Source organism: Ceratotherium simum, chromosome 35 (genome assembly GCF_057802395.1).
Source record: "Ceratotherium simum simum isolate JZ-2026a chromosome 35, ASM5780239v1, whole genome shotgun sequence".
NCBI classification, from domain to species: Eukaryota; Metazoa; Chordata; class Mammalia; order Perissodactyla; family Rhinocerotidae; genus Ceratotherium; species Ceratotherium simum.
In genome coordinates this window covers 28,871,848-28,892,520 of record NC_141934.1, presented here as the reverse complement: position 1 = coordinate 28,892,520, position 20,673 = coordinate 28,871,848, and the positions used below count along the sequence as shown (strand labels likewise).

Below are 20,673 nucleotides of genomic sequence, written 5' to 3'. Positions count from 1 at the left end.
TTACCTGAGGATCTGAAAACAGCAACCCCGTGACTTCATGCTTCACCACGGCAGCGTTCCCAGGGACGTTCCTAGCCAACACGGGCACCTCCAAATTCATGGCCTGAAGGAGGGAAGAGGAAAGACAGGTGGGCGATCATTTTAAGAGCTTCTCCGGTGACATGAGCCAATTTGCAGGAGAATAGCTCTTATGTTAACTGGACCTCTGGCACCTCAAAAAATACGGCTTGCCAAAACGATATCCCAGTCTAAACACCGGGTTTTCAAACTACATAATGAATTTTAATTACTGACTGTATTTGTAAGTCCTGGAAAACGATATACTGCAGGAATTTGTCTGACATAATTACTGCCATGTCACAAAGAAACCCTCTCTCTCCAAATGTTCATTTGACACTTCTTCTGTGACAGCTTGGAGTATACATTTTTAATTACCATCATTACTTTCCCCAATGAGTAATTTTATTCCAGCACAAGTGGTATGAAAGCCACAGGACCAAACACGTCTCTTTGGCGTGCGGACGAGAGTAAGAAGGAACGTGATTCATCATGCTGATCATTCACCAAGCTGGCTTTCCATTCCCAGAGGTCTGGGGTCAGCCAGCACGTGGCACCCCGCAGCCCGGCACAGCCCGGCACCGAGACCTTGAAAAGATGCCCAAAAGCACAGCATGCAGCGTTGGCCCCTTCAACTGGATAAGGCAGCATTTTTCTGGCTTTCTTCCTACAGTCTGGGGGAGCCACACCTAGAAGGGTATAGGATTAGGCCAGCTCTTCCGAGGTCTAGGTCAGACTCCTACATCAAATCTATGCAACCCGGGCCAACCCAGCTTTTATGTGGCAGGTGCTTTCCAGAAGGTAAGAGGGATGCCCCTTCACAACTTGGTTTCGGGAGGCAGGACTGGCTTCCATTACCAGTGAACCGATAATCTGGCTTTTACTATACACAAGCATGGCTTAGGTACTATGATTCTGCCTGCGGTATCTAATTCACGGAAGAAAAATTTGGTCACAAAGGGGTGACATTTGTTTTTCAGAAACGTGAAGTTACCCAATCCCAGCGGCTCAGTACACTGCAGAGGGAAGTTCTGTGACACCAAGGACTTCATGTGACATGCCGCCAACGCCCAAGTGCCCAGAGCAGGTGTGACACACAGTAAGTGCTCCATGAATATGTGGGGAGCGAATGCCCTGGAAGCGTCTGTACATAAATTAATTATAAGTCAGGGCTGTTCACAGTGGCGTCGTCTTCTTGTTAGCGGCTGTCTCAGCAGCTCACCCGGTTTCTGGGTCTATCTCACCTCTATCTTCCCAGTTCACTTTAAGATCCAGGCCCCAGATAACAAAGCAGAGTTGGGAACACCCTCCTCTCTGCTCCCCTGAGATTATTCTGTTCCCACCATCTGGGAGAGTGGCAGAGCAGGCTTGACTCCCAGACCAGAGCCCCCCGGCCTTCCTGCTCATCCCCAGCTGCACAGCTGCCTTCCCGAAACAGTGATGGGTCTCCCTATCAGGTTCTCTTGTTGGTGTTTCATGATCATAGAAAGCCTCTAAGTTGTGATTTTCCACTTTCATTTTGTAGAGTGAAGACTGGGATCTTCAATTGTCATTACACTCAGGAACAAGTAACTCAACAGCACAGGCAAAAAGTAACCCACTATGACCTAATCTCAACATAGAGTCACAAGTGCTTTATTGAAGTCATTGGTGGGTCCACTTGGGTCTGACCCACTGCAGGCGCAATCTGGTGTTTTGGAAAAGAGCACAGGGCCAGGAGTCAAGAGGCCTTGATCTTCCACTGGGGAGGCGTTGCCCTAGGCTAACACAGCGGGCCTCAACCTCACTGTGATCACAGGCACTTGGGGGGATGGAGTAAGATTTCGATGTCTGGGCCCCAACTCCCCCACCCCACCTCACCCCACAACTCCAAGGCAGTTGGCCTGGGGCGGGGGGATTAGGCATCTGTGAAAGTCCCTCAGATGATTCTAGCGTACAGCCAGGAGTAATAACCACTGGGCCAGCAAGTGCACTGCCACACAATACTGGACCTCTTCTTGGGCCTCAATTTATCCTTTGGGAATGAGGAACGAAACTTTCCCCTCCAGAGTACGTGAAAAGTCAGAAGTCATTTTGCACAAACACCACTGATGTAGTTTGTGACTTAAGCTGATGAGGACACTGACTACGTGAGTTATAAGGTCATAACATAATTACGGTGAGTGATACTATAAGTCATGCTCATGCCATCTGGCAGCTTCTTTCTCTGCTTGTCACAGTTCAGGTCGTCAGCTCGTTAAATGAGCACGACACACCGGGATTTCATTTCCAGGCATTTGTCATCGGCTGCAGAATCCTCCACAGGGAAGAGACATTTGAGATCATCTCATCTCATCCACCGTCTCAGCTGAGAGTAGACGCTCGGACAGGGGTTGTCGACACATCAGGGCACATGGCTAGCCCTGTTTGCATCTCCTCTATTCCAGGTGGCCCGGCAGCATTTTCAAATTCAAATGGCACATTTACCCACTGATGTAGGTTAGGCACCGGTGTATCTGTGGCAGACACATAGATTGAGAGGAGATGTCTATAGAAATAGATGTAGAGATGGAGATAAAGATACAAATGCGGATCTAAAAAACTGGTGACCAGAGAATCACAGAACTGGCCCAGAACGAGTTTATCTGTCTCCGAATAAAAAGCCTTATCATCCCTCCTGTTGTGCAGACTCACTTGTGCACAACTCAACCAGCACTCACCAACCACCCATCACACACGTCAGGCCACGCGCCACTGAGACTTGTCCGGAAGTTGTCCACTCGTTCAACAAATATACATTATCAACCTGCAGACAGCATAACACAGGAGTTTGGGTGATGGGACCAAGTGGTTAAAGGGGAGCTAGAGAGGTGGTACTGGGTAGTAGTCAAGCTCTGCTCAATCTAACTAACGTTATTGATTATTGATGGCACTAAGCTGGACTTTGGAGGAGGATTGAAGGTTGCAGAGGACACGTTCCTTGCCTTCAAGGAAAACTGCAGTTCAGTAGAAAAGATGAAATAGAATCTGGGTCGAGAGGTTGTGAAGTGACTTCAGGGAGAAGATACGGCAATGTACTCTGATGGCTGTATATTCACAAAAAGCTAATTGTGAAGTCCCCTCTTTAAAAACAAACTGTCTTTAAGAAAGGAGCCGTCTTAAGAATAAGTAAGCAAATCAAAATGCTATTTCCATACAGCCAAGACATGGCATTAAGGAATCTGATGGTTGATTCTTAAGTCACTTTCTTAAGGTGTGAAGTTACCTCCTCAAGTCTGAAGTCACCTCTTTAAAAACAAGCAATGTCTTTAAGAAAGGCAAAGTCCCAGGCCAGGACGATGGTGTGAGGTGGGTCCTGGCAGTGTCTCGTGCTGCACGGTGCTGAGCGATGGTGTGTGAATCCTCTGCACTAGTTCTACTAGGGAGCAGAGAGAAACGAAAGCTGAGCGAGGTGCGGAACCTGGAGCAGAGAGCAGTTCAGACCTGGTGTCGGGGGCTCCACTTGGGGACCAGGAGTGAAATACCAGAGTAGGAGATGGCCAACACCCGGCTGGGTTCACAGTCACTTGATTTCTTTCCCCCCGACGAGCTCTTCAGCCTTTTATCAGGTGGATGGAAACTTCATATTCGACCTTTTAAAATCTCTGTAGCTGGTTCCCCATCTTCAGCAGAGGTGACGAAGTTTCCCGGGACACTGCCTCCACTCAACCCTGCAGAGCAGCCTTGAGAAACGCAGCTGCCAGCGCTCAGAGCCAAAAAAGTAAAGCGGATTCTCTGAAGCGTGGGCATCGTCACCTGGATTCACAGTTTTTAAGCTTCAGAGGAATTCTGATGCACACTCTAGGTTGAAAACTTCATGTCCAGATTGCCTGCACAGAGGTTTGCTTGTGTTTCAAGGGCCTTGACCGAGGAATGTGTCCAGCACGATGATCACGGCTTGTCAGTGGGGCTGTGGTTGGTCTGAGCGTTCCACTGACAGATCCACACAGTGCACCCAGATCTTACATCACTGCGGTTAGAGTGCTTCTCGGTGGCAGTGCCAATGGCATTCTGGGTACAACTGTTCGATGCAAAAGACTGTTCTGCATCTTGAAATATACGTCACCTCCCTGCAGTCCCCACGCCCCCAAACTTAATTCCGGTAGCATCCTTCTAACTGTGACAACTCAAAAGGCCCTTCTCTTCTCAAAGGGGGAAGAGCCCAGTACTGCCACGCACACCTCCCCAACACACTTTGAAACCAGTCAAGTTCAAATGTCATATAGTCACAGTTGTGTTTGAAAAGCTCTTAAACGAATCTTCAATCTCTAAGGCCTGGGCCTGGAGACTAAGAGCCCAAGAATTATCTTCTTACTGCTCTTTGCTTTAGAACATGGCCTTCCTTTCCCCTGGGCAGTGAAAATTGTGACTTGTAGGGTGCAGTGAGAGTGTGTGTGTGTGTGTGTGTGTGTGTGTGTTCTGGGGAGGGAAGAAGAGCCTAATTACAAAGACGGAGATAACAAAATACTTTTCTTGTATTCTTTTAACTTCATTCTATGCAGAATTCAACTCCATAATAAGCTCAAACTTGAAACAATGGATTCGGTGTAGGAATGTTCGCCCTACTGCCCACACATCCAGCTGAAGTTTGACTTTTGGAGTTTATCAGTAAGAAATGTGTTTTAGCAAATGGGATTTGTACATGCTTCCAGGAGAAAATAAAGCTAATTCTGAAAGGTCGAAAGCTCCCTTCCTTGGAAAGTGATACACACTCATTCTCTGATTAACCACTCTGGGGATTTGAATTGATTCTAATGAAATGCCCCCTCACCACTCCTCTAAAATCAGTTTCATTCAAAATCCTCAGCCCAAAGGTTATTTTGGAGTTTTCAAAAGGAACACAACATCAACATTTTAAGGCAGTCAGGATTGCTAACAGCTGCCTTTCCTTTGAAGTAAATGAGATTTGACAGCAATCATCGGCAATGAAATGCTGTGTGTGCTACTTATAAAATCATTCCCGAATTCTACTTTACCTTTTCTTAAGAAGTTGGGGGGAAAAAATGTATATTTACATATACAGGAGCCATTCAGCATCAGCTCAAGGATCATTACTGTAAGGACGTATATTTTTTAAGCTAATGTGAAGAGTAAAATGTATTGCTCCAATGATTGTAGTTGGAAACGGATTTTAAACCACCATGGAGATTAATGTTCATCATTAAACTTAGACTGAGGTGTTGACATCCGGCTGAAGATGAACATGTTACAAGTCCATGAGATGTGCTCTGAAAGCTTCCAAACCTTGAAGTCACAGGCGTGGGTGTACAGCTTCTATTCCCACCCCAATATTGTTTCTGTTTTTTTGGTTTTTTTTTAAAGGATGCCACATTTAAAAAAATATTAGGCAACACACACACACAAAAAATATTAGGCATACAACATCAGTCATGTTTTTGAGGGAGAATTATTTTTTTCCTGCTTTAGTTATTTACCATGTTCTCTGAAACACTAAGGCTTACAAATTGTACCTTTTGCCAGTAAATTCAACTAGTGTCCAAAGGAATAAATGGATATTAAAAATACTCATGGTAAAATAACAGCATTGCTCTAAATAGACAGTGAAATAAGAAACCCATGTAGAGAGACAGAGAATGTGAAACCCGATTCAAAGCCCTGGATGAGGGCCGGCCCTGTGGCTTAGCGGTTAAGTGCGCGCGCTCCCCTGCTGGCGACCCAGGTTTGGATCCAGGGTGTGCACCGACACGCTGCTTCTCCAGCCATGCTGAGGCCGAGTCCCACATACAGCAACTAGAAGGAAGTGCAGCTATGACATACAACTATCTACTGGGGCTTTGGGGGAAAAAATAAATAAAATTAAAAAAAAAAAAAGCCCTGGACAACCAATGGCCATGCGTTTCCTTTTCTACAGAGGGTTTTATCTCGTGCTCATCGATCAGTACTTACTCGTGTCTATTGCGTGTGACACGTGTATGAGAACCATAAGAGATACCATGCATGCTACAGCTTGCGATTTAACAATATGAAGAAAATGCAATACCCATCGCTGGTTATGACAGGAGCAAACAAAGTCTACCCTTTGCTAAGACCACTCTTCAAAAGGAATCGAGAATGCCATGAGCACAAATCCTTTTGTGTTAGACTCTCGTTGGTGACTACCTCAAGTAACTACCACGAGGCAGTTAAGACATTCTGGTAAAATACCCATCCCGTGAAACGTTCGAGTGAGGAGAAGAGATTGCAAAGGGGCTTCGAGGTTGGAATACATCCTTCTACAGAAGACCTGAAACAGTCAAGCCAGAGCCCGCCACGATTTCAAGAGCAGAGGCTTCTTATTCCAGCCTCTCCCCATAAAACACAGATGACTCGGCACCGGACTGCAGGGTTGTGCTGGACATTTAGCCAAAGCAGATTAAGTGATTTTATGGAGCTGAACACTAGAAAAAGAGATCAGATCCACCCTCAGCCCCACCCCCAAATCCCCACCCCTGTCTGCATCTGTAATATTCCCCCCACATCTCCTGCACATGGAGACGCCCAGCTCTTTCATCTCTCTTAAATTCTGGGATTATAGACACACTGAAAAAAGGGAGAAGAGATCGAGAAAAAGGCTTCTTGCAAAACACACCGTCATCCAGATCCCGTCCCAACCTTTCAGAACCTCAACTGCCTTCCCACTGAAGCTACTTAGCAGGTCAAAGAAGCAACGCTATCGAAGTTTTATTTTATTTTGTGGCTGGCGAGCAGAAATGGCAATGCACAATGAAATGATATTTTTAAGTCCCAGACAGAACTTAAAAACTACTTTTGAATTCCCAAGGAAATGCTGTTTTGCTCTTTCAGGGTCGAGAAGTGCAGAACTTGACTGACAAAGATGCCACCTCCATAAACAAGAAAAAGAGCGATGGACAGCTTCCTATCTCCACTTTCAGGGCTCCCGTTAGATAATTACCTCCAGGATTGCAGCTGACATGCCTTCCGAGACGGAGCTGTTCACCACCGCGAAGCAGTTCTTCATCACCGCGTGGAGATCCTCCTGAGGCATTTCCCTGATCAATCGCACCCCGGCCATCCTGAAACACGGAGCAGCGAGAGCGTTTCCACTGCTGGCAACCACACGGGGAGGGGGCTGGGCGAGGGAGAGGTGACAACTTTGGAGAAATACCCTAGATCAAATAGGTAGCGTTACTGATAAAAGGTTCAGTACAGACTACCATATTGGGGTGAGAATCTATTCTATTCCCCATCCCTGACAAGGGAGGGAGGAAGCCTGTTAACACCTCTGCTTTTATTTTGAATACATGTGACAAAGGAGAACATGTGTCTCAAACATTAGAAATCAGAGAGAAGGTTTTGCCATTTTCTCTGCATGATTTAAAAAACAACCTTTTTCTAATAATTCAATCTTTTTTCAAATGATTTTTAAAGATACTAACAGAGACAATAGATATATAATAAACAGAGAGAAATTGAAATACTAAAATAGAGAGAATAATGCACCCATACCCATGTTCCCAACACCCAGAGTTGACAATATTTTATCACATATGTTTTGTCTTGTTTTATTTTTTATGCAATAATACTGATATTCTTTTCTTTTCTTTTTAAGATTTTATTTATTTATTTTCCCCCCAAAGCCCCAGTAGATTGTTGTATGTCATAGCTGCACATCCTTCTAGTTGCTGTATGTGGGACGCGGCCTCAGCACGGCCGGAGAAGCAGTGCATCGGTGCGCACCTGGGATCCGAACCCGGGCCGCCAGCAGCGGAGTGCGCGCACTTAACCACTAAGCCACGGGGCCGGCCCCTGATATTCTTTTCCTTTCCCCATCCCTCTCATGATTTTGATACATATCCTTTCATATAATTGGTTATACTTTTACATATGTGCGTTCTGCATCTATGAGCGATAAAGAGACACCTGATTATATCAGGGGATAAATTCAGTATCCCCCAGTCCCCTCTCCCGGTGGGTGGAATCCTGGGGATCGTGAGGAAATCACCTAAACGGGGGCTGACCAAAATGGGAGATGATCCTTCTGACTCTCGCCCTTTCCTGTCTCCCCACTTAAAATGCAGAATGGGATGGATGGAGCTCTATAGCCACCTTGTCACCTTAAGGATGGAAGCCACAGGTTAGGGACGGCAGGACAGAGAGACAGGAGCCCAAGTCCCTGAAGTCTTATCTGGTCCTGAACCAATGATGTCAGATTTGTTTATGAGAACAATTAAGCCCCGGTGTGTTTAAGGCAGTGTTGTTGGGTCTCTGTTACTGGCAGACAAATACAATCCATAACAAATACTCTGACAAACTGCTCTCCAAAAGGTGGCAGCAATTCCCACCCTCACCAGCAGATGTGAGAGGGGTGTGGGTTCCCTCCATCCTTCCAAACCCTTGATCTTTTAAGTCTTTTCAGTTTTTGCCAATGTTATCAGTGAAAATTATGATCTGGAGGTGGTTTTCATTGGCGTTTCCCTGAACTAGTGAGCTGGACGTCTTTTCACCACTGTGTCCACTCTGCCACTCACTAGGGAATTGCTCATGCTCCCGGTACATCTGCTCCCTTGCCCATAAACAGGGAAAGTGATAGCGCCTAGGATCTCATAGGATCATGGGGAGACGAAACGAGGGAACAGTTGTGAATTGCTCGGGCAGAGCCTGGGACATGGGCAGTGCTGTATAAACATAGGGTCATGTCGGCCACTAGGTTCCCTCTCCTGCACAACGCCTGTTCACTGGCTATGCTTACCTTCTGACTTTGGCTTTTACTTCCCTTGTAAACACTGGATCAACCTGAAAAGAGACAAAGATAGATTTCAGGAGAAGCCTGAAATGAGCCTACGTCTCAAGAGAATGGCATATCCTGGCAACAGAGCCAGACTCAACAGTTCAGAAGGAAAAAAACAAATGAAATAAGAAACCAGTCCAGCGACTACACAATAATAATAAGGAAAAGAGAAGGACTTGAGAAAGTTCAAAGAAACATACATATGCTCCTGTTTGCTGTTTGGCCTATAAGCTAAGAGCCTGGTGAAGCCCCAGAGCCCTCCACCCAATTCATGGTCTTGAAACAGAAGTCATTTACAGCCACGGGATAATCTCACACCAACACGACACTTCAGCGAAAGGTCTGCTTGATTCATTACAGTGGGTGGATTTTGTCATCAAACCTTTGAGGCAGAATGAGTTGGAACCTTTAGTAGACCCAAGACAAAGGATCCAGCAGAATTAAAATTTTATTGTTAACAGGGAGCCTTCTCAGAAACAGAGTTTTAAAGCCAAGGGCACGTCTATCAGCTGATGCATAGATAAACAGAATGTGGTCCATCCAGACAATGGAATATGATTCAGACACAAAAAGGAATGAAGCACTGACACCTGCTGCAACATGGATGAACCGTGAACACATCATGCTGAGTGAAAGGAGCCAGAGACAAAGGACCACATTTATGTGACTCCATTTATATGAAATGTCCAGAATAAGGCAAATCCGTAGAGAAAGTAGATTAGTGGTTGCCAGGGACTATGGGGTGGAGAGAACAGGGAGTGACTGCTAATGGATACAGGGTTTCTCTTGGGGGTGATGACAATGTTCCAGAATTAGATAGGGGTGATGGTTGCAAAGCTTTGTGAATATACTAAAAACCTCTGGATTATACACTTTAAAATGGTGATTTTTATGGCATATGAATTATATCTCAAAAAAAAAAGCCAAATGCAACTCTTTAAATTAGTCACAACCTAATATTCTTGAGTCTGGATTTTACTCCTATTTCACATCTGGAGGGAATATGTCCTTTGGGACAGGGACTGTGTTTTGTCCTCCCAGCATCCCTGGAGATTATGTTTGTTGAACTAACACAAAAATTAATAGCAATGTTTTCAAGCTGATCTGCTATACCCATACTTTTTACTCCGCGTTTTTAAGCAAACTCATGTGTAGATGTACAGAGGCCAGAAGAAGGGGCGGTACAGACTGAGTGGGCTCTGGAGACAGACCACCAGGGTCAACCCCGCCCCATGCCCCTCACTAGCCACGTGACCCTGTGTACATCAGTGGACCGCCCTGGACCTCGGCTTCCTCATCCGTAAAATGAGAACAATAACAGCGCCTCGGGATTGTTGGGAGGATCAAATGAGTTAAATACATTCAGTGCTCAGAACTGCGTCTGAGACGTGGTAACCGCTGTATGAGTAATAGAAGAAAACAGTTAACTATCAAAGCCCTTCTAGAAAGAACAACGAGACCTGCAGATTGCAATAACACAAAAACATCTATAAGCTTAATCTCAAATGGACACTTTCCCAATGACACCAAGACACTTCTCAACACTCCAGAATCGAGAGGTAAAGAGAACAGAGCCTGAATGCCTGAAAGTAATCACTGTGTTCACGGAGGAACGCACCTCACTCCTGATCATCGGAAAGCTCCGCATAACACTGTCTGTGCACAGCAACCTCTTCTCAGCTGTGTTTACTTACTGGGGCACCACCGGGGTCTCAGGGCTAGCTTCCCACCTCTCACAGGGCTCCCACAAGCCTGCTTAGGATGAAGCTGCAGAATATCTTCATCACTTCTGGTTCATCCAACTGCAAACTCTCCACAAAACAGCCAACAGACCGCGGTTTTGCCCCGCACCATCCCTCCACTGGGGTTCTTAACAACGAATACAATTTAAAAATAACTGACAAAACATTCCTAAATTCATGCAAGTGTAACACAGAATTCTAAACATTTCTTCACAGACATAGGCAGATGAAGGTGAAAACACATTTTACTAATACAGTGTCTGCTGGCTCATCCAGTTATCAGTCCTGAGATAGAAGAGAAAGCAGATTCCATCTCTGCCCTCATTCACACTTCACCAGTAGGATCAGGAATTATAAACCAGGTCAGTTCAATGAATACGACCATATCCCCACAGTGCATCAGGATAACCGAAATAATGCTGTGTTCTCCAGAAACTTTATTTCAGTTTCTTTTGGCAAGGAAAAGCTTCCAGTGTGGGCGTTGAACCCCAAACCCTTCAGACCACTGGTATGACTGAAATTTATCCAAAGGATGGTAATGGGAACCTCGTTTATATCCCTGAGGTCACTACATCACTTTGAAGGCTAACACAGCAAATTTGGATGCATAAGGAAAACTGAAATTATTCCTAGAAACATTTTTTTATAGTTTAATGTATTTTACCAGCAAACTTATAGGAACAGCACAGAAGACAGACAACACTAAACACACGTACTTGCACGTAGGACAACTCAGAAGAGTATAGTTCATGGGCGAAATCCACCACATGATAAAATTCGGCAAACACCATTTAGTTGTTGTCAACAAGAAATTTAGTTGTTTTAACAAAATCCAAATGCTGACATTAGGCAGATAATTTTAACAGGTTTATTTATAATTGTTATGAAATTTAACTGCTGAACCTTGTTTGCTGAAACATTTTGATCTGCATTAATGCTTTATGTCCCCATTTTTATATTAAAAATTCAGATACCAATGAAAATGGCAACACTGTCAATACCCTCTATTTCTGCCCTCTATTTTTCCACTCTCAATCAGATCCTTAGGTTCCTTTTGACCCCACAGGGAAAAAAAATCTAATGTTCAGAACTACCAGTAACAAAAAGATGAGGATTTTTTTTTTCTTTTTTTTTTCTTGAGACTGAAATGTCTCCCATCATAGCGGAGTCTTACACATATTCTCCACATCTGTGGCCGGCTACCTGGATGTCTTCTGGCATAATTTTTACACTTTGGCGTAGATAGCACACAGGCTGATGTCTTCAAGGACAGATGGGCCTCCCTTGCCTCCTGCACAGCACCAATGGCTGCACTGGAGAAGCACAACTCTGTTTGGAAGGCCCAAGCAATTTCTCACATCAGGCGCTGGAAGGGAAGTCCGTGCATCAGAGGTTCAGTGGACTTCTGATAACGTCCCTTTTTATCGGATGCCCTGTATAGGCCTGTAGCCATGAGGGTTCTTCACCCCTCCAGCAGAGGGCGCACTCTTGCAAGCAGCTCTGTAGCCACATGCTTCACGGAGGGCTGATGGGCCGGCAGTGGGCTCTGTAGCAGCCATAGTTGGAGAGCTCCTTACCTAGCTCCCTTCTCCTTCAGTGGACTCGGGAGCTGGAGGCAGTGCTGGGGTTAGAGAGGGACACGTGAAGGCTGCAAACACAATTCTATTCCTAGAAAGATCTTCAAAGAAAAAACTCACAGCTATGCATGATTCATTGTTTATTACTGTTGTTCATAGCCAATATCCACTCCCCGCTTACTCTGAGCCTAACCTATGCTAAGTCCTAACTATGCCAACCATCCTGTTGTCATCATCCCCACTGAAGGCAAGAGGATACGGAAGCTCAGAGAGCTGGTGTAACTTAGCCAGGATCACATAGCTAGAAAGGTGCTAGGCCAGGATCTGAATCCAGGCAGTCTGATGGGGACTGAATTCTTAAAACCACGCTCTCCTGTCTCTCTGGTTTCTACTCTAGAGTTTTATCAAATAGTTCATAAAATGCCAACGTGGATTATGGAATACCTACCTGCTCACCTATTTACTCATGCACTATCTCCTGTCTGTATCTATTTCCCACCTGTCTCCTAATTGTATGCCATTCTCTCCACCAGGAATGTCACTCTCTGTCCCTAAAACCAATCATCCCCCAAGGCACAGGCAAATGCCACTCCCTGAGAAACTCTCCCCATCATCCAAACCAGAAGTAACATCTCCTCCCCAAACTCCACCACCTCCTACCAAACGTGGGCCCGCCTTTTTTGATACCTGTCCATTTCTTATCCTGATATGTCTCGGGTCTCTCCCAAGGCCATGACAGTGCCCTGTGCACAGCTTTGTGCTCCAGAATATTTACTAAATGACTGATTTCCAACTGGCCCTACTCTTCTGTTTCCCATTTCTGATTCTTTTTGTTCAAATTATCCTAAACAGCTGAGATATATTAGAACCCTAACATCTAATCATGAAAACGTAAACAGTCTAATGAAAGCCTTCTTTTGGCTCTACATATTAATTTTCAAATTCATATTTGACTTATGATCACTTTTAGTTAGAAATTCCTCTTGTTTTTAATTTTATTAACATGCCTCTGCTCTCATAATTAACTATTTTGGAGAAAAATAATTCGTCAAGGAAAAAAAACATCAAATTTTACAAGACCGCTGAAATACCTAACACTGTAACATTTAACTGAAGGCTTAACAGCAACTTTCAAGTCAAAAGTACAAACCGCATTAAACTTCTCTGGATTTACCTTCCACATCAGTTCCTTTTCAAATCTCTTAGTGAAGCCAAGTGGAACAAAACACAAGATAAAGAAAAACACAAACACATATTTTTACTTGATGAAAGCATGTTATGAAATTTTAAAAAGCAAAAGCATTGCAAGCAACAAAGAAAATTCTCATTTCCTCCTTCTTGGCTTATTTATTTTCAAGCAAAATATATTGTTTCAACTCCCAAGCTTAAGGAAAATAATCTTGGATAGAAGAAGTTGTTGTGGAAAGTTATTAAGCTGTCATGCTCAGACCGAATGTTCACTGCACACTCCTTATCAGAGAGCTCCAGAAAATGCACCCACTTGAGAGCCCCCTGCAAGCAGGAGCCACACGCTTTGCTGAAACGGTTGAACTGAGAGATCAAAGAAGCTTTAATAGAAAACCAAAGCGAGACTCAAACCATCCTGCAGCTGAAACAGAATCCAGCATGTCAACATAGAAAGGAAACATCAGCAGGAAAAGATCTTTCATTTAACACCTGACAATGCGCCAGGCACTGCACAAGCATTTGCTCGCTGAGTCCTCACAACAAACAATGAGGAAGGTGGCATTTCTTAGTCGTGCCCACTTTGCAGATGGAGAAACTGAGGCACATAGAGGCGAAGTGCACCCAGCTCACTGACTCCAGAGTCTTCGCGTGAAATGACTCGACTGCGCGGCCGTGCAGGACCACCCTTTGCATGACACGGATGATGCCATCTGGTCCAAAGGTGTTAACTAACTCGCCAGCAGTTAGCAGCAATGATTGACTGTGTTGATTTTGTGTGGAACTGAGACCCAGGTTTTTAAGATGTTCTTGCTAAGAATTACCACAAAAATAAACATGTATGACATCTAAAAAATAAAACATACCCAACATCAATGGTTTTTTAAGCGCTCTAAGAAGATCCACTCTACTGTTTTATAAACGTTTGGTAGAGTACACAAATGCCAATTAAAAAGCAGAGTAATGATATTTGAAAAAAAAGTGTGGTACCTGCCTTCTGGGCTGCACGATGGGAAAGGGTGGGAGCAAATGTGAATGCTATGTGCAACCTCGCCCAGAACTTCCCTTTGCTGACAGACACAAGCCTGGCCCATAATTATTTGTTTGCGTCTGTCTTCCTACCTGGACTACATGCTCCACGAGGGCAGGGGCCATGTCAGTTCTATTCACTGTCCACGTGTCTACAACATAGTGACGCTCAATAAGCATTTTTATTTTTTTTTAAAGATTTTATTTATTTATTTATTTTTCCCCCCAAAGCCCCAGTAGATAGTTGTATGTCATAGCTGCACATCCTTCTAGTTGCTGTATGTGGGACACGGCCTCAGCATGGCCAGAGAAGCCATGCGTCGGTGTGCGCCCAGGATCTGAACCCTGGGCCGCCAGCAGTGGAGCGCGTGCACTTAACCGCTAAGCCACGGGGCCAGCCCTCAATAAGCATTTCTTGAAGGAACGAATAGGGTGGTAGATAACTATATATATATACAGACACACACATATACACACACACACACACACACATATGTAAACATACACATGTATACATATGTATATATTTACAGGTACATACAGTCATGCACCGTATAATGACGTTTTGGTCAATGACGGACCGCGTATATGACCCATAAGATTAGTCCCATAGAGCCTAGGTGTGTTGTAGGCTATACCTTCTAGGTTTGTGTAAGTACTGCAGGGGAGAAAGAAATTTTCCTCTACCCTTCTAGGCTCTTCTGGCTGGTCTAAGAATTAAATTGACATGAGAGAGAGTAACAGGAGAAAAACAAAAGTTTAATAACATGTATACATGGGAGAAACCCAGGATAACCGAGTGACTCACCAAAATGGCCAAAGCCTTCACCTTAAATACCGTCCTCAGCTAAAGACAAAAGACGTTGGGGGTGGGGAGAGTCAGGGACTTCACAGGAAAAAAAGGGAATTCACAGGTAGGTGAAAAGGAGCAAACATTTCAAAAACAAGTATTTTTTTGGCCACACAGAAACAGAAGAACACAGAGGGGAGCCCAACAAACAGGCTTGTCTAGGTTCCTCCCTGTCTGCCACCGGGTTCCTGTTAGGCTAAGGTGATAACTCGCTTCCTGAGACAGGTTTTTTCATCTGAATTCTTTTAGTCAGTTAAGGGAGAGGTAACAAGAAAAACTTTCGTAGTCTTTTGTTTCTTAAAAATAATCAGCCTAAAATAATCCTCATGTTAAAGAGACACATTTTGAGGTGGCAAATTTTGTTCCCCTTCAGTACACTCTGTGATGTTCACACGACGACGAAATCACCTAAGGATGCACTTCTCAGAACGTATCCTCATCATTAAGGACGGGTGACTGTGTATATATAACAATACACACATTGTTCATGTAAATGAACAAGGAATAAATAAAGATCTCCAAGCCTCCTATTGAAATCTTGCTCACAATCTCTGTCGCGTGTCAACATATCCATAAAGGATCACGCAGTAAGGAGTAGTCTGACTGTAGTTTTACTAGCTGAGCACAATTTCCATTGCTAAGAGAGCATTCTTTCCATTTCCCTGGAGAAAAAGCACTGATTAGATGCCAGGGGCCAAATAGAATGGCCATATTCTTCCCATTAGTTGACCTATCAAAGTATTCCGTTCTTGTCTGATTCTTAATAAAAACAAACAGGTAATCTATGCATGCCACAAACATCAATTTCTTCTTTGACTATTTGGCATTCATTTCACCTCTTCTGCCAGAGCCCTGCTTCCTTTGGGGCTCTTCCTCACCGCCTCCCCACTGGATACCATCTGGTCAAAGTGGAATTGGGTGCCTGGACCTCTTCTTACAAGGATGGGATGTATCCCAAGCTGGACCGTGGACCTTGAGAGAAACGATCCAGAGACTAAGAAATGCGTGGAGTTCATTTCGCCCAGGCATGGTGCCTTGAGTGAAATGTTTCTGGCTAAGACTTTCTGGCCTCTGGAATTTCTTGGTTCTTGCCGAAATCCAAGCCTTGTCTTCAGTCTCCCCAACAATTCTCTTAGCAGCTCTTGTAGTCTTCTAATATGTGTCCTTTGGCTGAAGTTGGTCTGATGCTTGCAGCCAAGGGGCACTGCCTGAGCTGTGTAGTTTCACCATCGGGGTCTCCTACACGACCGGGCTCCATGAAGAGCAATGACAAGAGGGAATCACTGCTGAATGCTCTGTAATTATCCCCTAATAATGGACTGTGCTCTTTTTCAAGACATATTAACCAAGTCAAGGCAATGCTGTGCTACGAGGCGCTGCACACGACCTGGAAAAGCTACAGCACCCCAGAAGTGCATTATTTATACCTAGAGCACACCCCATCATTGAGCTTGCAGTGAACAAAGAAAGAAATGGATGGGCGAAGAGCGTATTCACATCAGATGTCAAAAATAATGGTAATATTCGGGGTGCTCAACCTGTTGTATGAGATATTCATTAAAATATGAATTTTAATATGTTCCAAGATTTGACCTCGGACCCACTTCTCAAATCTGTTTCCAAATTACCAGCATATTAACCCATAACATTGTAGTCAATGTTCAAATTCAAGAGTAAAATCATTTTAGACTAGACTTCTTCTAGTTCTGTATTCAGAATGATGTTAAAGTGAATCCTTGACTGAACATTGATGGACGTGTGGAAATCTTATAATGATGATGGGGGAGCTGGTTTCAATCTAGTGGTCAGGAGAAGCAAATCTGACAAGGTCACTTCTGAGCCAGGCCGAGATCTGGGGAGAGAACTTCACTGAGGGAACAGCCAATGCACTGGTTTAAAGAGGGAATATGTTTAGTGGGGTCACACACACACACACACACACACACACCACACATATCCCACATACACCCCCAGCCCACCCCCAAACACACCACACACACACACAATCCAGCGTGGCCCAAGTCGGTGCTTTGCACACTTCAGATTATGAAGTGAATCACGAAATCAATTTTGGGGTAAAAACAAGCATTTTTCTAATGACGTATAAGATAGACCATAACAGCATAACATAGCAAAGCATGGCACAGAACAGTTTTTTAAAAAATATCAGAGCGCGTGAACTGCATGGAATAAAAGTATCGCTTAATAAAGTTTGTTTCCAGGGTGTGTGGGGTGTGTGTGTGCACGTGTGTAGGTGTATGTGCGTGTGTATGTGTGAGGTGTGTGTACTTGTGTGTACGTGTGTATGTATGTGCAGTGGGTCACTATGTCAACATGCTGGCATTGGCTCCACCTACTAATGAGGGCCCGTGTACATCCACAGCCCTCCTCACCTCCGTGTTCGGTGACACCCCCCTGATGACTTGAGGTCGGCCATGGTAGAAGCTTTCACACCATGGAACCAGGCAAAGAGGGCTTCAGAAACCAGGGCTCCCTCCTCCCCCACACGAACTGGATGTTAAACATTTACCAGCATTCCACCAGTTGTGGTTAAAAAAGCAAACAAATAAAACTTAAAGGCACTAGCCTATGTGAATTACTGGAGGACCTGAGACGTGTCTAGACGTATCAGTTTTCAGTCTTCTGTGGGGCAGAGGGAAGCAAGAAGCAAACACGTTGTCTGAAGGAGTCTGTGACTAACTGGATTCAACGCTGCCTTAGCAATTTAGAAACAAATTCTTCTGTCTGCTGAGGTGACATCAAGCTTTTTGTGGTGGTGGCTTTGTTTCCCCCTTAGATTTGATAAAGACCTTTTGGGAGGCTGGCCTATTGCTGAATGTTTGTGTTCCCCCAAAATACATAGGCTGAAATCCTAACAGCCAATGTGACGGAATTAGGAGGTGGGGCCTCTGGGGAGCACTTAGGCCACGAGGGTGGAGCCTCATGAATGAGATTAGCGTTCTCAGAAAAGAGACCCCACAGAGCTCCCCTGTCCTTCCACCACGTGAGGACACAAGGAGAAAGCATCGACCACGAACTGGGAAGAGGTCCTCACAAGAACCCGACCATGCTGGCCCCATGACCTGGACTTCCAGCCTCCAGGACTGTGAGAAATAGATTTTTGTTGTTCATAAGCCACCCAATGGTGATATGTTGTTACAGCAACCGGAATGGACCAAGACAGATCTAAACCCGTCAGATCCAAAGCCTTCACTCTGCACTCAGGTCCATGCAGGCTGAGAAGACGCTGCCCCACTGCAGGCAGATTTAGATCTGGAAGACACGGTGTCTCCCGTCAGTGGAAAAGATGTAAGCAAACCCTAGGAGGGCTCCGGGCTATGTGTGAACCTGGCGCAGTGCCAGGTGCTTATGACTGGTTTTGCTAAGTGGCAAATTTGCAACCAAAGAACGAATTTCCCCATTTCCTAGAGGGGTTTTAATTATGGATGGTGGAGTGCCCCGTGGAAGAAGTGCTCTAGAATTATTAATAATTCATGGCATTGAACTGAGGACTAGTGGCTCTCAGATGACCCTTCACAGCCCTCCACTGAGAGCTCTGTCCTACTGCGCTTTTCTCTCATTCATGTTCAATGGCGACTTTGTGTTCTTTGCTCCCCCCAAGCAAAGGACCTCGTTACCTGCAGATAGAGCTCCAGAACGGTCCCATGGGGTCTCAGGGATGGCGACCTAGTGGGTTGGAGGGTTCCAGGGGACTGGTCTTGGACCTGTGTTTGCCTAGTGAGCATCCTGTCGTCAGGTGTACTGCCAGTTTATTAGACCTGCTTGGAAATGGGGAGGAGGGGCCCCTGGAAATTATGAAAGCACTAAACCTTCCCCAGACACACCTTTCTGTGGTCTCTGTACACCTGCTTTGCTTTCTCAGCTCCAAATCACCCTCTGCTCCCTAATCCTGGAATGTCAAGTCCTGGTCACTTCCTCATTGGGCAAAGTCATGACAGTCCTTGCTCTAAACCATTTTGTATTACCTCCTTCCAGAAATTAAAAAAAAGAAATACAGAGATGCATTTTGTGGGTCGTACAAGGCCAACGCCGACAGGGTGTATATGGATGTATGTGGGTGTGTGCGCGTGTGCGTGCACATGTACACACATGGGTGTGTTTGTTTAATTAGCTCCCAGCACTCAAAAATAAACATGTTTCTCACACACACACACACACACACACACAAGCTCCCTGGATTCATGGCTTCTCTTGGAAAGCCAACCAGGGGGCCTGTATCTCTGGATGCACCTGCTGCAGCTGAATCCCGCTCCCCCTGCTGTCATTCCAGTTTGCCACAGCCTCTGCCCTCCCCCACTGTCTTCCTACCCTGAGCCAGAGGGACAAGTTTCCTTGCAGTAAAGTTAGGAAAAAAGAGGAACATCTCTTACATTCATTGCTCTTTCAAAAGTAAGCAAGCAAACGTTGGAGACAAAGTGCCGTGTTCCAAAGGCAAATGGTAGAAAAGACATCTTTCCTCGGGGAGTGGAAAACATTCCTAATTATTTAACATAAAAAACAAAACAAGAACAACAGTGTCTCTTCCAAAAGACTGTGACTTACAAAGTCTTTATGAAACAAAGGGCACCTGTGTACGTTCCTGTAACTGCGACTGAGTTCAAGATGAAGATTCTAGATAAATCCAGGAGGACACTACAGCTCCTCTTCTCCTCTGAGCTCTGCCCCAGTTCACATGCTTCCTGGGTCTTTATTTCTCTGGAAGGGGGTCTCTGGCACATGTTTAGTGCTATATGTGTGTTTCCAAGGTTGCACCTCTCTCTGGATTCCTTACGAGGAAACATGATGCAGAAAACTCAAACGGAGGAATCAGATCATCCTCAGTTCAGCGTTGGCGAATGTTCTTCTCCACCAGGCATTGTTCTTTTTAGTATTTCTTCCACCACACACACTGACACTTTATAAAAACTGTTTGGCTATTTGCGTACACTCTAACAATTTGTCATATCTGCACACCATCTGTATTATTGCTTATTTAATACTTTTTTGTGAAGACAATTCAGTTTATTTTAAAAATTTTAAATTTTCATCGTTGGAAAGCTGGTATCGCGCGCCATAAATAGAACGTAACCATAAAAATAAAAACAATGAAAAAGAAAGCCACATTCCTAAATTCTTTCTAGATAACAGTTGTTGCCAGCCCACAGCTCTAAGCCTGAGGCGTTCTCTCTTGGTTAACAAAAATTTTAGCATCAAAGTAAAACTTTTTCTTTCACTCATGCTCTTCAAAGGATGGAAAAGATGGAAAGGAAGGATGGAAAGAGAATTAAAATAACAATAAAATAATAATAATAACTTTTGCACCACCGGGAATTATCTTGTTACCACCAAAAGGTTGGCACTGTATGTGTAATGTGTATACGTGTGTGTATATGCATGTGCGAGTGTGTGTTAAACAACCGGCACGGGGTGCTTCGTTTTCCATGTGACAGCCAATGTGGCCACACA

General features: G+C 44.6%; 1 protein-coding gene across 1 annotated transcript in view; it reads right to left on the bottom strand.

Annotated features, from left to right (window-relative positions):
* The window catches only part of GLT1D1 (glycosyltransferase 1 domain containing 1), a 95,887-nt gene that overhangs the window by 16,878 nt on the left and 58,336 nt on the right, over nt 1-20,673 (bottom strand). Inside the window, exons 9-11 of the mRNA XM_087423463.1 lie at nt 8,786-8,829; nt 6,989-7,109; nt 5-103 (exon numbers count right to left, since the gene is read on the bottom strand). Coding sequence (XP_087279589.1) covers nt 5-103; nt 6,989-7,109; nt 8,786-8,829 — 264 coding nt within the window. The remainder of the gene's footprint in view (nt 1-4; nt 104-6,988; nt 7,110-8,785; nt 8,830-20,673) is intronic.